Source organism: Cherax quadricarinatus, chromosome 69 (assembly GCF_038502225.1).
Source record: "Cherax quadricarinatus isolate ZL_2023a chromosome 69, ASM3850222v1, whole genome shotgun sequence".
Lineage (NCBI taxonomy): Eukaryota > Metazoa > Arthropoda > Malacostraca > Decapoda > Parastacidae > Cherax > Cherax quadricarinatus.
This window is the reverse complement of record NC_091360.1, coordinates 18,766,086-18,790,538: the sequence shown is the minus strand read 5'-3', so window position 1 is coordinate 18,790,538 and position 24,453 is coordinate 18,766,086. Positions and strand designations below refer to the sequence as shown.

The following is a 24,453-nucleotide window of genomic DNA, read 5'->3' as shown; positions in this document are numbered from 1 at the left end:
CATTCATAACATCAGCAATCATCTGTTTCTTGTCATCTGCACTACATCCACGCACATTCAAGCATCCCAGTTTTATAAAGTTTTTCTTCTTCTCTTTTTTTAGTAAATGTCTACAGGAGAAGGGGTTACTAGCCCATTGCTCCCTGCATTTTAGTCGCCTCATACGACACGCATGGCTTACGGAGGAAAGATTCTTTTCCACTTCCCCATGGACAATAGAAGAAATAAAGAAGAACAAGAGCTATGTAGAAAAAGAAGAAAAACCTAGATGTATGTATATATATATGCATGTGCATGTCTGTGAAGTGTGACCAAAGTGTAAATTGGAGTAGCAAGATATCCCTGTTATCTAGCGTGTTTATGAGACAGAAAAAGACACCAGCAATCCTACCATCATGCAAAACAGTTACAGGTTTCTGTTTCACAGTCATCTGGCTGGACGGTAGTACTTCCCTGGGTGGTTGCTGTCTACCAACCTTCTACCTACTATATCTATATATATATATACATATATATATATATACATATATATATACATATATATACATATATATATATACATATATATACATATATATACATATATATATTATAGGGGGATAAGTCTGTTGAGTGTACCTGGTAAAGTGTATGGTAGAGTTATAATTGAAAGAATTAAGAGTAAGACGGAGAATAGGATAGCAGATGAACAAGGAGGCTTTAGGAAAGGTAGGGGGTGTGTGGACCAGGTGTTTACAGTGAAACATATAAGTGAACAGTATTTAGATAAGGCTAAAGAGGTCTTTGTGGCATTTATGGATTTGGAAAAGGCGTATGACAGGGTGGATAGGGGGGCAATGTGGCAGATGTTGCAAGTGTATGGTGTAGGAGGTAGGTTACTGAAAGCAGTGAAGAGTTTTTACGAGGATAGTGAGGCTCAAGTTAGAGTATGTAGGAAAGAGGGAAATTTTTTCCCAGTAAAAGTAGGCCTTAGACAAGGATGTGTGATGTCACCGTGGTTGTTTAATATATTTATAGATGGGGTTGTAAGAGAAGTAAATGCGAGGGTCTTGGCAAGAGGCGTGGAGTTAAAAGATAAAGAATCACACACAAAGTGGGAGTTGTCACAGCTGCTCTTTGCTGATGACACTGTGCTCTTGGGAGATTCTGAAGAGAAGTTGCAGAGATTGGTGGATGAATTTGGTATCGTGTGCAAAAGAAGAAAATTAAAGGTGAATACAGGAAAGAGTAAGGTTATGAGGATAACAAAAAGATTAGGTGATGAAAGATTGAATATCAGATTGGAGGGAGAGAGTATGGAGGAGGTGAACGTATTCAGATATTTGGGAGTCTATGAAAGATGAGGTGAATCATAGAATTGATGAGGGAAAAAGAGTGAGTGGTGCACTTAGGAATCTGTGGAGACAAAGAACTTTGTCCTTGGAGGCAAAGAGGGGAATGTATGAGAGTATAGTTTTACCAACGCTCTTATATGGGTGTGAAGCGTGGGTGATGAATGTTGCAGCGAGGAGAAGGCTGGAGGCAGTGGAGATGTCATGTCTGAGGGCAATGTGTGGTGTGAATATAATGCAGAGAATTCGTAGTTTGGAAGTTAGGAGGAGGTGCGGGATTACCAAAACTGTTGTCCAGAGGGCTGAGGAAGGGTTGTTGAGGTGGTTCGGACATGTAGAGAGAATGGAGCGAAACAGAATGACTTCAAGAGTGTATCAGTCTGTAGTGGAAGGAAGGCGGGGTAGGGGTCGGCCTAGGAAGGGTTGGAGGGAGGGGGTAAAGGAGGTTTTGTGTGCGAGGGGCTTGGACTTCCAGCAGGCATGCGTGAGCGTGTTTGATAGGAGTGAATGGAGACAAATGGTTTTTAATACTTGACGTGCTGTTGGAGTGTGAGCAAAGTAACATTTATGAAGGGATTCAGGGAAACCGGCAGGCCGGACTTGAGTCCTGGAGATGGGAAGTACAGTGCCTGCACTCTGAAGGAGGGGTGTTAATGTTGCAGTTTAAAAACTGTAGTGTAAAGCACCCTTCTGGCAAGACAGTGATGGAGTGAATGATGGTGAAAGTTTTTCTTTTTCGGGCCACCCTGCCTTGGTGGGAATCGGCCGGTGTGATAATAAAAAAAAAAAAAAAAAAAATATATATATATATATATATATTCAAGGGAAATGACTTACCTGTATTTGACAGGATTGGCGACAAACGTCATGCAGACCACTGACATGGCTGAAATGAAGAGACCTATACTGGCTAGACCAAACACGTATTTCTGGTATTTGCCAAAATGGCCTACAGAGTCACTGATGGCTTCGAAATCCATTGTTGAAGACTTTGCTTTTCTCTTTTCTTTGAAATTCTTCACGTTCTGTAAATCTGCTCTCTCTTTTACTCATGTACTAACACAGGAATGTTAATTTTACTCATTTCCTCCCATTTCCTAGGAGCTTCTTAGCCATTACATGTTTAGAGCTTCCCATTGAATAAAATATACTGAGCTTAATCAAGCCTTTTGCTCAAAAACTTCTTTACAATTATAAGTTTCTCTGAACTAGTATTTTTTTTTCTTCATTACTGTAAGCAGTACGCAATAATTTTGAGGTCCTATATTTGTAAAGTTACCAAAATTAATAATTTTAATTACACAACTATTACTGCAAGTCTCTAAAGCGAACAAGTACCTAATCCTTTTAGTATCCTCTTTGAAAATTTTATGTATCATTCACAATGTTTGTCATTCCATTTCTCGTGTGTTCGAACTCCATAGTTTTGTTATCTAGTGAGATTATTTTATATCTACTTATATTATATTATATAAGTATAATAAATTGTCATTTTATGCTGTAATGCATAACTAACATGCCAGCAACATATGATTGATATTTTCAAAGTATATGTTCTTCAGAGTATGTAGGAGAGAGGGATATTTCCCAGTAAAAGTAGGCCTTAGACAGGGATTTGTGATGCCACCATGGTTGTTCACCATATTTATAGATGGAGCTGTAAGAAAATTGAGTGCTTGGGTGTTTCGAAGAGGTCTGAGGTTAAAAGATAAAAAATCTAACACAAAGTGGGAGTTGTCACAGTTGCTCTTTGCTGATGACACTGTGCTTTTGGCAGATTTTGTAGAGAAATTACATAGGTTGGTTAATGAGTTTGGTAGGGTATGTAAAAGAAGGAAATTAAAAGTGAATATAGGAAAGAGCAAGGTGATGAGGATAACGAGAAAATTAGGTAACGGAAGATTGGATATCAGACTGGAGGGAGAGAGTATGAAGGAGGTGAATGTACTCAGATATTTGGCAGTAGACGTATCAGTGGATGGGTCTATGAAAGATGAGGTAAATCATAGAACTGACGAGGGAAAAAGGTGAGTGGTGCACTGAGGAGTTTGTGGAGACAAAGAACGTTATCCATGAAAGCAAAGACGGGAACGTATGACAGTATATGCATGCCAACGCTCATGTATGGGTTTGAGGCATGGGATGTGAATGTTGCAACAAGGAGAAGGCTGGAAGCAGTGGAGATGTCGTGTCTGAGGGCAATGTGTGGCTTGAATATAATGCAGAGAATCCATAGTTTGGAGATTAGGAGGAGGTGTGAGATTATCAAAACTATTATCCCGAGAGCTGGGGTCAGAGGTTCAAAGAACCGAAACGTTGTTAAATTAGACACATGTGCAACTCTTGGGTATCTTTACTGAGGAAACGTTTCGCCACACAGTGGCTTCATCAGTCCATACAAAGGATAAACTTATATGCTGTATTCTATTCAAGATTGATGGACTGACCACATCGACTCAAGGTTAAGGGACTGATTACCTCATTCTCCTCCTGTTCTTCAAGTTTATCCTTTGTATGGACTGATGAAGCCACTGTGTGGCTAAACGTTTCCTCAATAACGATACCCAAGAGTTGCACATGTGTCTAATTTAACAACGTTTCGGTTTTTTGAACCATTCATCTACAATCCTCTCAGACACTACAACTTCTTGGGATCTTAATACTTGGGAATTCTTCGCTTGCCTAACCTTTAGGCACGACCTACTTCCACATTGGACAAATGTGACACCACCTACGACTGCTGTACCTCTCCTGCCATACGGTTTATAAGCTGCTTCTCCTCTTTCCTGCCAGCACCTACTGCCGACTCCACCAAGATTCTTTATAGCATTATGTATGCTCATGTACAGAATGCAGCTGAGCCTGGTTCCTTCAACACCACCATCAATGAACTTTTCAAACTAAATAATGTGCCTGGCCTCACATTCCCTGCATCACCACCTTCCACTGAGATCCTAAAATCTAATGCAAATATTACCAGCATCACCGCTGCTCCACCGCTGTCACAACCTCCACTAGACACAGAGATGGACCTATCACAGACCACTGAGACGTCGGCAAACACCACCAATTAGAGTCCACTACCGCTTGCATGCACTGCCAGAACTGACCAGTCGGAAATCTCGCCTTCACCAGTTCAGCCACCAGCCAAGAAAGCAAAAACACAAGAAACTGCAGATGCACCTCACGGTGCCACTGCCACTGACACTCCTGCACCACAACAAGTCCGATGCCTGAAGGGTGTATACTTCTACACAACCAAGCAGTATAAGAACAGAATGTTGTCTTCAGAAATCCATCATCACCTCCAGGACGGAACAGTCAAGTATACCTACGACCAAACTGTTACATACTCCACTGCAGACATGACCAGACTACTCACTGCCAACACACACCACCATGTGGAAGTCGAGTACACCTCAAAGAGGAGATTCAGGATGCTTCAGAATGGGGACCTTAAAGACGGTACCCTCTTCTAGCACGACTATCCATGACCATTCACCATGAAGATAAGTATCCCCAGCACTTTGCTGTCCGCTAAAGCTGGGATGTGGCTCCGATCGACCCTGTAACTGCTGCCTCTGCCCGACTGTGCTTCTCTTCAGGGAAGTCAGTGCAAGATAGAAAACGACGACACCCTCCAACCAGAGGGCCAAGAAAGAAGAAAGAAGAAGATGATCGTCACCCCCCACCCGGGGGGCCACTGCCGGGTCACCATCTGGAGAAGACCTGGGCTGGAAGTACCGGCGAATCAACATGAATGAATGAATGAAAATGAACACCAACACACGACACTCCACACAGGAGAGCACAGTGCTAGTACGACCGACACCATGCCAGAGTCCGAGTTTGTAGCTCACAAGATGAGGGGGGTACTTGTGCCTCCTCCCATGGAAGTCTTAGGTCTCAGACACTCCCTAGACAGGGAGCAAGTGCCGGGCCACCACTTGGAAGGGCCCGGGCCGGGAGAATACCGGCGAATCTTTAACAGCAACAACATATGACGTATTCTATTCAAGATTGATGGACTGACCACATCGACTCAAGGTTGAGGGACTGATTACCTCATTCTCTCTTGTTCTTCAAGTTTATCCTTTGTATGGACTGATGAAGCCACTGTGTGGCGAAACGTTTCCTCAATAAAGATACCCAAGAGATGCACATGTGTCTAATTTAACAACGTGTCGGTTCTTTGAACCATTCATCTACAATCCTGTCAGACACTGCAACTTCTTGGGATCTTAATACTTGGGAATTCTTCGCTTGCCTAACCCTTGGGCACGACCTACTTCCACATTGGACAAATGCGACGCCACCTATGACTGCTGTACCTCTCCTGCCATACGGTTTATAATCTGCTTCTCCGCTCATATGCCATGGTCATCGTCAACAGTCAATCACTGTGCTGCATTCCTCGTTTGTGACTTAGCTCGAGTGGTGACGTGTGCTTACCTAACACATCGACGATCTCGCCTCTCTAGAATTACCCCGTGTTGGGAGAGACTTCGGTTAGAGTAGTGCTTGCTGGACCTTCGTCTTCCTCTCCACCATCAGGATTGGTGCGTCGGTGGTTGCCTACCCAAGGGAAGGAAGCCTGTTGCTGCCTCAATTCTCTTCGCCTGTTGACTGCACGCCATACAGCCAGTCTCGCCGCCACTCAGGATATACAGTGCTCCATCAAGCTACAGTTCCCCTCCTCAGTGTCCTGCGCCAGGCAAGTACGTGTGTCTACTTACACGTACTTGCCTAGCTGAGTACTCTCACTTTTTGGCCGATTGTCACCGCCAGTTACATTTTTTCGTAATTAGACGATGCCTTCGTTGCCTTCCACCTCCCACCCCCCTTCCACTCTCCCCCAACCGCCCACACCTGCCTCTGCTTCTTCTAAATCCAATTCATTCTCGCTAAATCTCAAATTCTCTAATCCTGATGCCACTATCTGTCCTGAAAATTTACTATATCAGATCACTAGTGCACCTCAACTTAAAGTCTTCAAAACCAACTCAGGCTTCAAACTCCTTCTTGACAAACTTTCCTGCGAAGCGTACACCTCAAGCGATACCAGACAAAAACATCTCAATGCAGGCTTCACCATTATTTGGACTCATGAGCACCGTGCCAAAAGTACGGTCATTGCTAAACACATAGACTACTCTCTCCTGACAGCCTATGACACAGACAAAGAAGACTTAATAAAAGATATCAGTACTAAGAACAAAGTCTCTGTTGACCATATTTACAGACCCGAAAACTCTACCATTCTCAAAATACGCTGTTCTACTCCTGCTGACGCCTCTACACTATTCAGTCAAGGAATCTCTGCCAAGACCATTCACATTCCTCCAATCACTCTCTTCACTCCGAATTTCCACCCAATCACACAATGTCTTAAATGCTACAAATTCGGCCACGACAAAAACACATGCACATTTGCACAAGTCTGCTCCAGATGTTCAGCAACTGGCCACATCTGAAATACTTGCAACCTCCTCCTTAAATGTTCTATCTGCGGCGGGTCACACACTGCAGTTGCAAATTCCTGCCCTTCTAGAAAGCACATTCTCTCCTCCCTCAGAGCTAACCAACCTCCCTCCCTCCCCAACCCCTTCCCTGAACCTCCCTCCCCTTCCATACCTCCCTCCCCTACCCCCAATGCCTGGGCCTTTCCACGCACTTGGTCTACCTCTTCTGCTCTACATTCATCAAACACCAACACACAGACTACAAGCACTTCTCCTTCTACACCTACACCCACACTAGACTACAAAACTAACTGTCAACTCACCACTGCTGCCCACTCTGCGATGGTAATCTCTCAAGCTTACCAATCAGACTATTCACATGTCCTTAACCTAATTTTGTCTGCTAACAATCTTCCCTATTTAATTATCCCTCCTTCCTGCTTCTCTTCTAAGCCTCCTACAACCTCTCCCTCCTTCCTCTCTCCCACCCCCCCCTTCCTACTCCCACCAGCTCTCCTCCTCCCCTACCCCTCTTCACTACTCCTACACCTCCCACCAACACCCCTACAGCTGCTGCTACGACCAGCCCTCCCCCCACTTCCTTACTCACTTCCTCTTCCCCTTCCAAAGCTTCCACTTCCTCATCCCTTACCTTAGCTTCCTCTTCCTCATCCCCTACCAAAGCTTCCACTTCCTCTGCATCCACCTTCGCCCACTCCTCCACCACAACCAAAACTTCATCCACCTCCACCTCCTCCAGACAAAATCCACTAAAACCTAAACCTGCCCCAACTTCTGACAGACAGACCAAAGAACATAAAAACAGATCCATCTCTTCCTCCCCCTCCAGGAAACGGGTCCGTAGCTCCTACAAACACACATCCACTGATGGCATCACTATCACGGGCTTTAATCCAAACTCCTCCCCCGACATTAACTTTGCTATGACGAAACCATTAAATCATGTTTAAGGTGATTCAGTTCAACGTACGTTCTTACTTTACAATTAGACACCTACTGGCCGAGCTCCTTGAAGCAGAGAGGCCAGATATTGTTTTGCTAAACAGTACCTGCCTCAAAGCCCCTCAACGTATCCGCCACTATGGTTATACTGCACTACAGTCCCCCTATGATCCCCACGATGGGATTGCCATCCTTGTCAAATCCAACATAAAACACGAATTTCTCCCAATCCCTTTTATACACCAACACTGTCTTGCAGTCAGAATACACACCCACCTTGGCCCCTTTATCTTTTTCACCACCTATGCTCGCCCAAACACTACTCTCAACATACTCGACCTTTCCTTAGTCTTCAACTACACCAACACACCAACATACCTACTAGCTGATATGAATGCCAAACACACCGCCTTTCATCACACCAGTAACAACCAACTTGGTCACCAATTACTCAACTTCACAAACCACAAACACCTAGCTCACCTCGGCCCAGCTTCAACACCTTCTACAATCACACTGGCCAAGGCAAACCCGACATCATTCTGGCAAACCGAGCCAGCTCTCTCTTTCAACACTACATATCACCTGGCCCTATTACAGGCTCTGATCACATTCCCGTCATCTTACACATCTCTTCCAACCCTATCCTCATCCCGGTCACACCTTCCTTCTCCTACAAGAACACTGACTGGGATGCCTTCAAATAACACATAGATAATACTAACCTCACCTATGACTACAACAACAAACCCATCTCTGACATTGACACTCAACTTGCTCTCATCCAAGACACCATTACACAAGCAGCCAACACCGCAATACCAAAGAAAACCCACACCACTCGTTACTACTTCAAACCTTCAATCAGAACAAGAAGACTAATTATCTGTTTCCACAACCGCTTTCTCTACAACACACATAGATTTAATCAAGTCCGATTAGATCTCACTTACCTCAGAAACAACATTCTACACAGTCTAGACCAAGACCACAACAATCACTGGTCACAGCTCGTACTACAAGCGGACAAACAGCGTATCAAAAACACCAAAGCCTTCTGGGACTTCATCAAAAAAATCAGAGGCACCACTCCCACCAACAAATTCAAACACATCACCCACAACAACACACACATCTCAGACCCACAGGCTGCTACTAACATCTTCAAACACATCTGGGAGAACATCTTCCACTCTCACCGGGAGAACATCTTCCACCCTCACCCACCTCACCCTAACGCTATTCAACACATTCAGAACATAGAACACTGGAACACTACACACACACACGAAACAACACCAGACAGCCACATCCATCTGGACTCTCTTACCTCCTCCCAAGAACTTGACACTCCTTTCACCAACACAGACGTTAAAACTCTCCTCAGACACCTTCCTCCCAAGGCCCCTGGTGCCTCTGGCCTAAACCATATTATCCTGAAACACCTTCCTGACTCTATCATTACTGCCAACACAAACCTCCTCAATGCCTCCCTTGCCTCTGGATACTTCCCTTCCCTCTTCAAAGCTGCTACTGCTATCCTCCTTCCTAAACCCAATAAAGACCACTCTGACCCTAGAAACTATCGCCCTATCAGCCTCCTCGAACCTTTAGGAAAACTCTTTGAAAAACTCATCTATCATCGCCTTCGCAGATACCTGGAACACAATTCTCTACTTTCTGATGGCCAGTTTGGCTTCAGAACACACAGATCCACACAGGATGCTATTAACATCATTCTCAACTACATCCACATCAACACAAAACAAAGAAACAGGACAGCCCTGGTTGCAAAAGACGTTGAAAAAGCCTTTGACACTATCTGGCACGAAGGGCTCAAGTACAAACTCTGCACTAACTTCAACCTGCCTCTCACTACTCGTAAACTCCTCTGCAACTTCCTAGACGGCCGTACCATGAGAATCAAATTCCAGGCTGTTACTCTGACTACTTCACACTAAATGCCGGAGTACCCCAGGGATCTGTCCTCTCCCCTACCCTCTACATTTTATAAACTAACGACATTCCAACACCTGTATACCACAACTCCATCACACTAGCCTATGCAGACGACATTACACAACTTATCACTCATGCCAATATAGATACACTCACAAACAAAACACAAAATGAGGTCGACAGGATAGCCATCTGGGAACAAAAATGGAGGATCAAAACCAATGCAGCTGAATCCAGCATTACGTATTTTAACTACAGGAAACGTGATCCTCCATTACCTGTCGAGCTCAGAACAGCTGACACCCGCCCTTACATCCCCATCACACAATCTGTCACTGTCCTTGGCGTTAATCTCGACTACCTTCTTCATTTACACGGACACATTCACTCAAGGCATGCAATAGCTAGTAAGGCCCTTGCGGGCATCTACAAGCTGAAACATGCCTCTCAGCGCACCAAACTGCACCTCTACAAATCCCTAATACGCCCTCTGATAACTTACTCTCCTCTAGCCCTCTCTCTTGCAGCAAAAACAAACTTACTTAAACTGCAGCGTGTCCATAACAAGGCTCTGCGCTGGGTGCTTGATGTCAGATGGGAGGACTTCGCCACTAGCGAGTCTTTCAATGCCCAATTAGACATCCTTTCTTTGAATCTGTACTGGAAGACGCTCAGTGACAGACAGATAGACAAACTTGAGACACGACATGACTACTGGACCTCTCTCCTTAACGAAGATATTCGCAGACCCACAAACCAGCACAACCTTTTCTACTTGCATGATCCTGCTCCTAACCCTATTTACAAATAACCTTGGATTCGCTGACAGGTACCTTCTATGACAGGTATCATTCTCTGACCCACGTTCGCCTTAGCTTTTGGGTTAAGACATGGCCCAGTTCTACACTCCTCTCTAGCTCTAAACGTCGAATGTCCCTTCCTCCCCGCTCACCCCACCGGAGTCCCAACAGAAGAGCCTGAATTTCTCTTCTCAATATCTGTCCCACGATCGCCTTGGCTGCTGGATTAAGCCCTGGCTCTATTTCTACGGCTAAGAACACTCCTCTCCAGCACTATTCTTCGTCTGTCCCGTCTTCCCCGATCATCCCATTTGGGATCTTACCTGAACTTTCGTTCGTTCGTTCATATGCCGTATTCTTTTCAAGATTGATGGAATGACCACATCGACTCAAGGTTGAGGGACTGATTACCTAATTCTCCTCCTGTTCTCCAGCGATATTCCAGTAATGATAAATTATGTAGAACAGGACGATAATAAACTGTGTACTATTAGGGTCACAAGTGACATGGTCCTTAGGCAAATAGATAAATTAAAACCTAACAAATCCCCAGGCCCTGATGAACTGTATGCAAGGGTTCTAAAGGAATGTAAAGAGGAGCTTAGCACACCTTTGGCTAATCTTTTCAACATATCACTACAAACTGGCATGGTGCCAGATAAGTGGAAAATGGCAAATGTGATACCTATTTTCAAAACAGGTGACAGGTCCTTAGCTTCGAACTATAGACCAATAAGCCTAACCTCCATAGTGGGAAAATTTATGGAATCAATAATTGCCGAGGCAGTTCGTAGCCACCTTGAAAAGCATAAATTAATCATAAATTAATACTAAGGTATTTGAGGAGGTAGATCATGGTAATGAATATGATATTGTGTATATGGACTTCAGTAAGGCTTTTGACAGGGTCCCACATCAGAGACTATTGAGGAAAATTAAAGCACATGGAATAGGAGGAGAAATTTTTTCCTGGATAGAGGCATGGTTGACAAATAGGCAGCAGAGAGTTTGCATAAATGGGGAGAAATCAGAGTGGGGAAGTGTCACGAGCGGTGTTCCACAGGGGTCAGTGTTGGGCCCCCTGCTGTTCACAATCTACATAAACGACATAGATGAGGGCATAAAGAGCGACATCGGCAAGTTTGCCGATGACACCAAAATAGGCCGTCGAATTCATTCTGACGAGGACATTCGAGCACTCCAGGAAGATTTGAATAGACTGATGCAGTGGTCGGAGAAGTGGCAGATGCAGTTTAATATAGACAAATGCAAAGTTCTAAATGTTGGACAGGACAATAATCATGCCACATATAAACTAAATAATGTAGATCTTAATATTACGGATTGCGAAAAAGATTTAGGAGTTCTGGTTAGCAGTAATCTGAAACCAAGACAACAGTGCATAAGTGTTCGCAATAAAGCTAATAGAATCCTTGGCTTCATATCAAGAAGCATAAATAATAGGAGTCCTCAGGTTGTTCTTCAACTCTATACATCCTTGGTTAGGCCTCATTTAGATTATGCTGCACAGTTTTGGTCACCTTATTACAGAATGGATATAAATTCTCTGGAAAATGTACAAAGGAGGATGACAAAGTTGATCCCATGTATCAGAAACCTTCCCTATGAGGATAGACTAAGGGCCCTGAATCTGCACTCTCTAGAAAGACGTAGAATTAGGGGGGATATGATTGAGGTGTATAAATGGAAGACAGGAATAAATAAAGGGGATGTAAATAGTGTGCTGAAAATATCTAGCCTAGACAGGACTCGCAGCAATGGTTTTAAGTTGGAAAAATTCAGATTCAGGAAGGATATAGGAAAGTACTGGTTTGGTAATAGAGTTGTGGATGAGTGGAACAAACTCCCAAGTACCGTTATAGAGGCCAGAACGTTGTGTAGCTTTAAAAATAGGTTGGATAAATACATGAGTGGATGTGGGTGGGTGTGAGTTAGACCTGATAGCTTGTGCTACCAGGTCGGTTGCCGTGTTCCTCCCTTAAGTCAATGTGACCTGACCTGACTAGGTTGGGTGCATTGGCTTAAGCCGGTAGGAGACTTGGACCTGCCTCGCATGGGCCAGTAGGCCTTCTGCAGTGTTCCTTCGTTCTTATGTTCTTATGTTCTTATGTTCAAGTTTATCCTTTGTATGGACTGATGAAGCCACTGTGTGGCGAAACGTTTCCTCAATAAAGATACCCAAGAGTTGCACATGTGTCTAATTTAACAACGTGTCAGTTCTTTGAACCATTCATCTACAGGAGAATGAGGTAATCAGTCCCTCAACCTTGAGTCTATGTGGTCAGTCCATCAATCTTGAATAGAATTCGGCATATGAGCGGAGAAGCAGCATATAAAACGAAGGCAGGAGAGGTGCAGCAGTCGTAAGTGGTGTTACATTTGAAAAGTTCATTGATGGTGGTGTTGAAGGAACCAGGCTCAGCTGCACTCTGTACATGAGCATACATAATGCAATAAAGAATCTTGGTGGAGTCGGCAGTAGGTGCTGGCAGGGAAGTGGTGGCAGGGAAGCGGAGAAGCAGCTTGTAAACCGTATTGCAGGAGAGGTACAGCAGTCGTAGGTGGTGTCACATTTGTTCAATGTGGAAGTAGGTCGTGCCCAAGGGTTAGGCAAGCGAAGAATTCCCAAGTATTAAGATCCCAAGAAGTTGCAGTGTCTGACAGGATCGTAGATGAATGGTTCAAAGAACCGTCAGACACTGCAACTTCTTGGGATCTTAATACTTGGGAATTCTTCGCTTGCCTAACCCTTGGGCACGACCTACTTCCACATTGAACAAATGTGACACCACCTACGACTGCTGTACCTCTCCTGCAATACGGTTTACAAGCTGCTTCTCCGCTTCCCTGCCACCACTTCCCTGCCAGCACCTACTGCCGACTCCACCAAGATTCTTTATTGCATTATGTATGCTCATGTACAGAATGCAGCTGAGCCTGGTTCCTTCAACACCACCATCAATGAACTTATCAAACTAAATAATGTGCCTGGCCTCACATTCCCTGCATCACCACCTTCCACTGAGATCCTAAAATCTAATGCAAATATTACTAGCATCACAGCTGCTCCACCTCTGTCACAACCTCCACTAGACACAGAGATGGACCAATCACACACTACTGAGACGTCGGAAAACCCCACCAATGAGAGTCCACTACCGCTTGCATCCACTGCTAGAACTGACCAGTCGGAAATCTCGCCTTCACCAGTTCAGCCACCAGCCAAGAAAGCAAAAACACAAGAAACTGCGGATGCACCTCACGGTGCCACTGCAACTGACACTCCTGCACCACAACAAGTCCGATGCCTGAAGGGTGTATACTTCTACACAACCAAGCAGTATAAGAACAGAATGCTGTCTTCAGAAATCCATCAGCACCTCCAGGACGGAACAGTCAAGTATACCTACGACGAAACTGTTACATTCACCACTGCAGACATGACCACACTAATCACTGCCAACACCCAACACCTTGTGGAAGTCGAGTACACCTCAAAGAGGAAATTCAGGATGCTTCAGAATGGGGACCTTGAAGACGGTACCCTCCTCTAGCACGAATATCCATGACCATTCACCATGAAGATAAGTTTCCCCAGCACTTTGCTGTCCGCTGAAGCTGGGGTGTGGCTCCAATCGACCCTGTAACTGCTGCCTCTGCCCGACTGCGCTTCTCTTCGGGGAAGTCAGCGCAAGATAGAAGACGACGACACCCTCCAACCAGAGGGCCAAGAAAGAAGAAAGAAGAAGATGGTCGTCACCCCCCACCCGGGGGGCCACTGCCGGGTCACCATCTGGAGAAGACCCGGGCTGGAAGTACCGGCGAATCAACATGAATGAATGAATGAAAATGAACACCAACACACGACACTCCACACAGGAGAGCACAGCGCTAGCACGATCGACACCATGCCAGAGCCCGAGTTTGTAGCTCACAAGATGAGGGGGGTACATGTGCCTCCTCCCATGGGAGACTTAGGTCTCAGACACTCCCTAGACAGGGAGCCAGTGCCGGGCCACCACTTGGAAGGGCCCGGGCCGGGAGAATACCGGCGAATCTTTAACAGCAACAACATATGCCGTATTCTATTCAAGATTGATGGACTGACCACATCGGCTGAAGATTGAGGGACTGATTACCTCATTCTCCTCCTGTTCTTCAAGTTTATCCTTTGTATGGACTGACGAAGCCACTGTGTGGCGAAACGTTTCCTCAGTAAAGATACCCAAGAGTTGCACATGTGTCTAATTTAACCATGTGTCGGTTCTTTGAACCATTAATCTACAATCCTGTCAGACACTGCAACTTCTTGGGATCTTAATACTTGGGAATTCTTCGCTTGCCTAACCCTTGGGCACGACCTACTTCCACACTGGACAAATGCGACACCATCTACGACTGCTGTACCTCTCCTGCAATATGGTTTATAAGCCGCTTCTCCGCTTATATGCCGTATTCTATTCAAGATTGATGGACTGACCGCATCGACTCAAGGTTGAGGGACTGATTTCCTCATTCTCCTCCTGTTCTTCAAATTTATCCTTTGTATGGACTGATGAAGCCACTGTGTGGCGAAACGTTTCCTTAATAAAGATACCCAAGAGTTGCACATGTGTCTAATTTAACAACGTGTCAGTTCTTTGAACCATTCATCTACAGGAGAATGAGGTAATCAGTCCCTCAACCTCGAGTAGATGTGGTCAGTCCTTCAATCTTGAATAGAATACGGCATATGAGCGGAGAAGCAGCTTATAAAACGTAGGCAGGAGAGGTGCAGCAGTCGTAGGTGGTGTTACAATTGAACAATGTGGAAGTAGGTCGTGCCCAAGGGTTAGGCAAGCGAAGAATTCCCAAGTCTAATTTATCAACGTGTCGGTTCTGTGAACCATTCATCTACAACCCTGTCAGACGCTGCAAATTCTTGGGATCTTAATACTTGGGAATTCTTCGCATGCCTAACCCTTGGGCACGACCTACTTCCACATTGGACAAGTGTGACACCACCTACGACTGCTGTACCTCTCCTGCTGCTTCTCCGCTCATATGCCGTATTCTATTCAAGATTGATGGACTGACCACATCGATTCAAGGTTGAAGGACTGATTACCTCACTCTCCTCCTGTTCTTCACGTTTCTCCTGTGTATGGACTGATGAAGCCACTGTGTGGCGAAACGTTTCCTTAAAAAAGATACCCAAGAGTTGCAAATGTGTCTAATTTATCAAGACAGCAATGCCTAAGCGTACGCAATAAGGCAAATAGATTATTGGGAACAGAAGTCCAGAGGTTATACTGCTGCTTTATAAGAACATAAAGGAGGAACACTGCAGCAGGCCTGTTGGCCCATTCTTGGCAGGTCCTTTACAATCCATTTCACTAAGAAAACATTTGCCCAACCGGTTTAATGCCACGCAATAATTAAGCTCTGATAACTATATCCACTCTCATATGCAACTCCCACTCAAATCCACCACCTCTCACTCATGTATTTATCCAACCTATATTTGAAACTACTCAAGGTTTTACCCTCAATAACCCAACTAGGTAGATTGTTCCACTCATAAACTACCCTATTTCCAAACCAATACTTTCCTACATCCCTTTTGAACCTAAACCCCTCAAGGAAGGTTCCTTGATGTTGGTGAGGGGCTCTTGATTTAGGGAATTGGATCTGTGCTCCAGTTCCCCGAATTAAGCCTGAATGCCTTCCACATCCCCCACCCCAGGCGCTGTATAATCCTCCGGGTTTAGCGCTTCCCCCTTGATTATAATAATAATAATCTGAACCTAAACTTGTCCAGTTTGAATCCATTACCGCGGGTTCTCTCCTGGAGAGATATCCTCAAGACCTTACTAATACCCCCTCATTAATACCCATCGTCCACTTATGCACTTAGATCATGTCTCCCCTCATTCATCGTCTAACAAGTGAATGTAATTTAAGGGTCTTCAATCTTTCTTCATAAGGAAGATTTCTAATGCTATGTATTAATTTAGTCATTCCACGCTGAATGTTTTCTAACGAATTTATGTCCATTCTGTTATATGGAGACCAGAACTGAGCTGCATAATCTAGGTGAGGCCTTACTAATGATGTATAAAGCTGAAGTATAACCGCTGGACTTCTGTTGCTTACACTTCTTGATATAAATCCCAGCATTCTATTTGCCTTATTACGCACGCTTAGGCACTGCTGTCTTGGTTTAAGGTTGCTGCTTACCATAACCTCCAAATCCTTCTCGCATTCTATACTGCTAAGTTCAACATTATTAAGCTGGTAGGTGCTAGGGTTATGGACATTTCCGAGCTTTAGAACTTTACATTTATCTACATTGAACTGCATCTGCCACTTTTCTGACCATGAATTGAGTTTGTCTAAATTCTCCTGAAGATGTGAGATATAAACGTCTGAATCAATTATCCTACCTATCTTCGTGTCATCAGCAAATTTGCTTATATCACTAGTAATTCCCTCGTCAAAGTCGTTTATATATATAATAAACAACAATGGGCCTAAAACTGATCCCTGCGGAACGCAACTTGTTACAGATCCCCAATCAGATTTAACTCCATTTATGCACAGTCTCTGCTTCCTATTAGTCAGCCATGACTCGATCCATGACAGTATTCCCCCCCCCCTTCAATGCCATGAGCAGCCACTTTCTTCAAAAGTCTCTGATGTGGTACTCTATCAAAAGCCTTACTAAGATCTAAATAAACAATATCGAATTCTTTATCCTGATCAACGGCCTCAAAAGCTTTGCTGAAGAAGGTTAATAAATTAGTTAGGCAGGAACGACCACTGGTGAAACCATGTTGAGTATCATTAATCAAATTATGCCTATCGAGATGGCTTCTTATATTATCAGCTATAATTGACTCTAGTAATTCGCCTAAAATTGAGGCTAGGCTTATTGGGCGGTAATTTGACCGTAACGACTTATTTTATTTTATTATCACACTGGCCGATTCCCACCAAGGCAGGGTGGCCCGTAAAAGAAAAACTTTCACCATCATTCACTCCATCACTGTCTTGCCAGAAGGGTGCTTTACACTACAATTTTTAAACTGCAACATTAACACCCCTCCTTCAGAGTGCAGGCACTGTACTTCCCATCTCCAGGACTCAAGTCCGGCCTGCCGGTTTCCCTGAATCCCTTCATAAATGTTACTTTGCTCACACTCCAACAGCACGTCAAGTATTAAAAACCATTTGTCTCCATTCACTCCTATCAAACACGCTCATGCATGCCTGCTGGAAGTCCAAGCCCCTCGCACACAAAACCTCCTTTACCCCCTCCCTCCAACCTTTCCTAGGCCGACCCCTACCCCGCCTTCCTTCCACTACAGACTGATACACTCTTGAAGTCATTCTGTTTCGCTCCATTCTCTCTACATGTCCGAACCACCTCAACAACCCTTCCTCAGCCCTCTGGACAACAGTTTTGGTAATCCCGCACCTCCTCCTAACTTCCAAACTACGAATTCTCTGCATTATATTCACACCACACATTGCCCTCAGACATGACATCTCCACTGCCTGCAGCCTTCTCCTCGCTGCAACATTCATCACCCACGCTTCACACCCATATAAGAGCGTTGGTAAAACTATACTCTCATACATTCCCCTCTTTGCCTCCAAGGACAAAGTTCTTTGTCTCCACAGACTCCTAAGTGCACCACTCTTTTTCCCTCATCAATTCTATGATTCACCTCATCTTTCATAGACCCATCCGCTGACACGTCCACTCCCAAATATCTGAATACGTTCACCTCCTCCATACTCTCTCCCTCCAATCTGATATTCAATCTTTCATCACCTAATCTTTTTGTTATCCTCATAACCTTACTCTTTCCTGTATTCACCTTTAATTTTCTTCTTTTGCACACCCTACCAAATTCATCCACCAATCTCTGCAACTTCTCTTCAGAATCTCCCAAGAGCACAGTGTCATCAGCAAAGAGCAGCTGTGACAACTCCCACTTTGTGTGTGATTCTTTATCTTTTAACTCCACGCCTCTTGCCAAGACCCTCGCATTTACTTCTCTTACAACCCCATCTATAAATATATTAAACAACCACGGTGACATCACACATCCTTGTCTAAGGCCTACTTTTACTGGGAAAAAAATTTCCCTCTTTCCTACATACTCTAACTTGAGCCTCACTATCCTCGTAAAAACTCTTCACTGCTTTCAGTAACCTACCTCCTACACCATACACTTGCAACATCTGCCACATTGCCCCCCTATCCACCCTGTCATACGCGTTTTCCAAATCCATAAATGCCACAAAGACCTCTTTAGCCTTATCTAAATACTGTTCACTTATATGTTTCACTGTAAACACCTGGTCCACACACCCCCTACCTTTCCTAAAGCCTCCTTGTTCATCTGCTATCCTATTCTCCGTCTTACTCTTAATTCTTTCAATTATAACTCTACCATACACTTTACCAGGTACACTCAACAGACTTATCCCCCTATAATTTTTGCACTCTCTTTTATCCCCTTTGCCTTTATACAAAGGAACTATGCATGCTCTCTGCCAATCCCTAGGTACCTTACCCTCTTCCATACATTTATTAAATAATTGCACCAACCACTCCAAAACTATATCCCCACCTGCTTTTAACATTTCTATCTTTATCCCATCAATCCCGGCTGCCTTACCCCCTTTCATTTTACCTACTTCCTCACGAACTTCCCCCACACTCACAACTGGCTCTTCCTCACTCCTACAAGATGTTATTCCTCCTTGCCCTATACACGAAATCACAGCTTCCCTATCTTCATCAACATTTAACAATTCCTCAAAATATTCCCTCCATCTTCCCAATACCTCTAACTCTCCATTTAATAACTCTCCTCTCCTATTTTTAACTGACAAATCCATTTGTTCTCTAGGCTTTCTTAACTTGTTAATCTCACTCCAAAACTTTTTCTTATTTTCAACAAAATTTGTTGATAACGTCTCACCCACTCTCTCATTTGCTCTCTTTTTACATTGCTTCACCACTCTCTTAACCTCTCTCTTTTTCTCCATATACTCTTCCCTCCTTGCATCACTTCTACTTTGTAAAAACTTCTCATATGCTAACTTTTTCTCCCTTACTACTCTCTTTACATCATCATTCCACCAATCGCTCCTCTTCCCTCCTGCACCCACTTTCCTGTAACCACAAACTTCTGCTGAACACTCTAATACTACATTTTTAAACCTACCCCATACCTCTTCGACCCCATTGCCTATGCTCTCATTTGCCCATCTATCCTCCAATAGCTGTTTATATCTTACCCTAACTGCCTCCTCTTTTAGTTTATAAACCTTCACCTCTCTCTTCCCCGATGCTTCTATTCTCCTTGTATCCCATCTACGTTTTACTCTCAGTGTAGCTACAACTAGAAAGTTATCTGATATATCTGTGGCCCCTCTATAAACATGTACATCCTGAAGTCTACTCAGCAGTCTTTTATCTACCAATACATAATCCAACAAACTACTGTCATTTCGCCCTACATCATATCTTGTATACTTATTTATCCTCTTTTTCTTAAAATATGTATTACCTATAACTAAACCCCTTTCTATACAAAGTTCAATCAAAGGGCTCCCATTATCATTTACACCTGGCACCCCAAACTTACCTACCACACCCTCTCTAAAAGTTTCTCCTACTTTAGCATTCAGGTCCCCTACCACAATTACTCTCTCACTTGGTTCAAAGGCTCCTATACATTCACTTAACATCTCCCAAAATCTCTCTCTCTCCTCTGCATTCCTCTCTTCTCCAGGTGCATACACGCTTATTATGACCCACTTCTCGCATCCAACCTTTACTTTAATCCACATAATTCTTGAATTTACACATTCATATTCTCTTTTCTCCTTCCATAACTGATCATTTAACATTACTGCTACCCCTTCCTTTGCTCTAACTCTCTCAGATACTCCAGATTTAATCCCATTTATTTCCCCCCACTGAAACTCTCCTACCCCCTTCAGCTTTGTTTCGCTTAGAGCCAGGACATCCAACTTCTTTTCATTCATAACATCAGCAATCATCTGTTTCTTGTCATCCGCACTACATCCACGCACATTTAAGCATCCCAGTTTTATAAAGTTTTTCTTCTTCTCTTTTTTAGTAAATGTATACAGGAGAAGGGGTTACTAGCCCATTGCTCCCGGCATTTTAGTCGCCTCATACGACACGCATGGCTTACGGAGGAAAGATTCTTTTCCACTTCCCCATGGACAATAGAAGAAATAAAAAAGAACAAGAGGTATTTAGAAAAAGGAGAAAAACCTAGATGTATGTATATATATATATATGCATGTGCGTGTCTTTGAAGTGTGACCAAATTTAAAAATAGGAATTACATTAGCCATCTTCCACATATCAGGTACAACCCCAGTTTGAAGAGATAAATTAAAAATATTAGTTAAAGGTTCACAGAGTTCCATTTTACACTCTTTAAGAACCCTTGAAAAAAGTTCATCAGGGCCCGGGGATTTATTTTGCTTTAACCGGTCTATCTGTTTGATAACCATTTCGCTAGTGACTGTGATATTGCATAATTTATCATCTTCAAGCCCACTATAAAAATTAATTACTGGGATATTTTTAGTGTCTTCCTGAGTGAAAACCGAGAGAAAATAATTATTAAGAATAGAACACATTTCATTCTCCTTGTCAGTGAGATGCCCAGAGTTATTTTTAAGGGGACCTATCTTATCTGTAATTTTTGTTCTATAAACCTGGAAAAAACTTTTTGGGTTAGTTTTCGAATCCCTAGCAACTTTAATTTCATAGTCCCGTTTAGCTTTTCTAATCCCTTTTTTAACTTCCCTCTTAATGTCAATATACTAATTCATAAGATGACCCTCACCTCTTTTGATACGCCTACAAATTACTTTCTTCTGTCCTAAAAGATATTTGAGCCTATTATTCATCTATTTGTGGTCATTTCTATTCGACCTAATTTCCTTATATGGGATAAATGTCCCTTGGGCAGCATGTATTGTGTTAAGAAAGCTGTCATTCTGATAGCTCTCTTCGTTACTCCAGTCCACAGATGATAAGTGTTCTTTAAGCCCATCGTAATCTGCTAAGCGAAAATCTGGAACTGTTACTGAGTTATCCCTACTATAATACTTCCATTCAATGATAATTGTAATTGATTTGAGGTCGCTAGCACCCAGTTCCTCTGAAATTTCTAAATTATTAACAAGGGATTCATTGTTTGCCAAAAACAAGTCAAGCAGGTTATTACCCCTTGTAGGTTCTGTCACAAACTGCTTCAAAAAACAATCCTGAACTACTTCTAAGAAGTAGTTTGATTCTAAATTTCCAGTCAAGAAATTCCAATCAATATGACTAAAGTTAAAGTCTCCTAGAATTACTACGTTATCGTGCCTTGTGGCCTTAAGAATTTCCTCCCATAGTAGTCTCCCTTGGTCCCTATCTAAGTTTGGGGGACGGTATATTACACCTAAAATCAATTTTTCACGTCCCTCTGAAAATTCTATCCAAACAGACTCAGTATGGGTTTCAGACTTTATACATGTTTCTATGCAATAGTTCAAGCGATCTAGGACATACAGTGCCACCCCACCCCCCTTCCCGATACTTCTGTCTACTTGGAACAATTTAAAACCCTGTATGTAACATTCAGCAGGCATGTCCCGATTTATTGTATTGAACCACGTCTCAGTTAAGGCAAATACATCAATGTTACCTGCACTAGCAACTAGTCTCAACTCGTCCATCTTATTCCTAGCACTACGACTATTTGTGTAATATATATTTAAGAACCCTCCCTTCTCTTTTTTCTTTCTGCTGATTTCTGTTCCTCCACTATGCCTGTTACTCTCCTTATCACCTAATGCCATTGGCTTTCCTATGTTCATCAATAACTCTTCCTCATTCTGCCTATAACTGATTTTCTTAAAACTCACACAATCGCTACACTCAAAATTCATTGATTTTCCACGAAAACCCATACCACTATCTAATTTGTAGATGAATGGTTCAGAGAACCGACATGTTGATAGATTAGACACATGTGCAACTCTATTCTATTCAAGACTGATGGACTGAACACATCGACTCAAGGTTGAGGGACTGATTACCTCATTCTCCTCCTGTTCTTCAAGTTTCTCCTACGTATGGACTGATGAAGCCACTGTGTGCCGAAACGTTTCCTCAATAAAGATACCCAAGAGTTGCACATGTGTCTAATCTATCACTATCTAATTCTAGTTTAAAGACCTAACTGCTCCCTCAACTGCTCCCACCCCAAACCTAGATAAGTGAACCCCATCCCTGGCATACATGTCATTTCTGCCATAGAAGAGGTCCCAGTTGTCAATGAATGTTACTGCATTTTCCTTACAGTATTTGTCCAACCAACAATTGACACCAATTGCCCTGGACAACCATTCATTTCCAAATCCTCTCCTTGGCAAAATACCACATATGACAGGTTTCCCACCCTTCCTCCTAATTATTTCTATTGCTCACCTATACCCGCTAATCAGGCCCTTACTCCTACGTCTGACAACATCGTTGCCTCCAGCACTGAGACAGATAATAGGATTGCTCCCATTACCTCTCATGATGTCATCCAGACGGCTAACAATATCCTTCATCCCAGCCCCAGGAAAACACACTGCCTCCTACTCCTATCCTTCAAGCAGAATGCCTATCCATGTGCCTAATCTGGCTGTCTCCAACAACAGCAATGTTTTTACCTTCCTTGGCATCGTCCATCATGATGCTCCCAGTAGTCGACTCACATTCGTCAGGTAGCATTACACCACTTATGGAATTCGTCAAGACGGTCTCGATGGTTTTCGTTGGGGTTTCTAGGGATGTCTCACTCACATCAGCCAATGCTTCCTTGGGGCTTGTTGTGACATTCCCAGTAGAACACCCACATTCGTCAGGTAGCACCAAAAATGGGTTGGAAGTTTCCACAGTAGTCTTCTGGGTCCTCGTTGTTTCTGCCTCTCCAACAGTCTTCTTGATCCTCAGCTTGGTTCCATGTTGCCCGGCCACTGACCAAGTTCCCCTCCTAACCTGGGGACTCACAACAGGAGGATTACTTCGAATCCTCTTGTTCTCCTCCGATAATGGCGGTATCTCCTGCTTAGCAACCCTAACCTCTTCTTTCAGCTGCTGGTAAAGTTGCTCAAGAGAGGGCATCCTGGTTCAGATTCACAGAGAGCACACAAGCAGGTCTTCACAGAGCTAAGTACACGTCACCACTGAGCTAAGTACACGTTACCACTCGAGCTAAGTACACGTCACCATTCGTAAGTACACGTCACCACAAGTCACAAACAGATCTGAACAAGTCACAAACAGATCTGACAAGTCACAAAACAACCACTGTGAAAGAGTAGTGAAATTCCAAGCACTTTCATGACTACTCACATTGTCAAGGAACTATGAACTAGGTACATGGATAGGGCATTCTGCTTGAAGGATAGGAGTAGGAGGCAGAGAATGTGTTTTCCTGAGGCTGGGATGAAGGATATTGTTAGCCGTATGGATGACATTATGAGAGGTAATGTCTCAGTGCTGGAGGCAACGATGTTGGCAGATATAAGAGTGAGGACCTGATTAGCAGGTATAGATTAGCAATAGAGATAATTAGGGGATAAGTCCACTCCTTCAAATTACCGTCCAATAAGCCTGACATCTATAGTGGGCAAGTTATTAGAATCAATTATAGCTGACATTATCAGAAGTCACCTTGAAGAGCATAACTTGATAAATGAATCTCAGCATGGATTCACGAGAGGTCGTTCCTGCCTGACAAACTTACTGACGTTCTTCAATAGAACATTTGAGGCAGTTGACAGTGATAAGGAATATGATATTGTTTATTTGGATTTTAGTAAAGCCTTCGA

At 43.4% G+C, this 24,453-nt stretch overlaps 1 protein-coding gene across 1 annotated transcript in view; it reads right to left on the bottom strand.

The window, feature by feature from the left end:
• Positions 1–23,743, bottom strand: part of LOC128701918 (organic cation transporter protein) — a 210,168-nt gene extending 186,425 nt beyond the window's left edge. Inside the window, exons 1-3 of the mRNA XM_070099880.1 lie at positions 23,618–23,743; positions 16,756–16,920; positions 2,169–2,356 (exon numbers count right to left, since the gene is read on the bottom strand). Coding sequence (XP_069955981.1) covers positions 2,169–2,356; positions 16,756–16,920; positions 23,618–23,743 — 479 coding nt within the window. The remainder of the gene's footprint in view (positions 1–2,168; positions 2,357–16,755; positions 16,921–23,617) is intronic.
• Between the last annotated feature and the right edge of the window lie 710 nt (positions 23,744–24,453).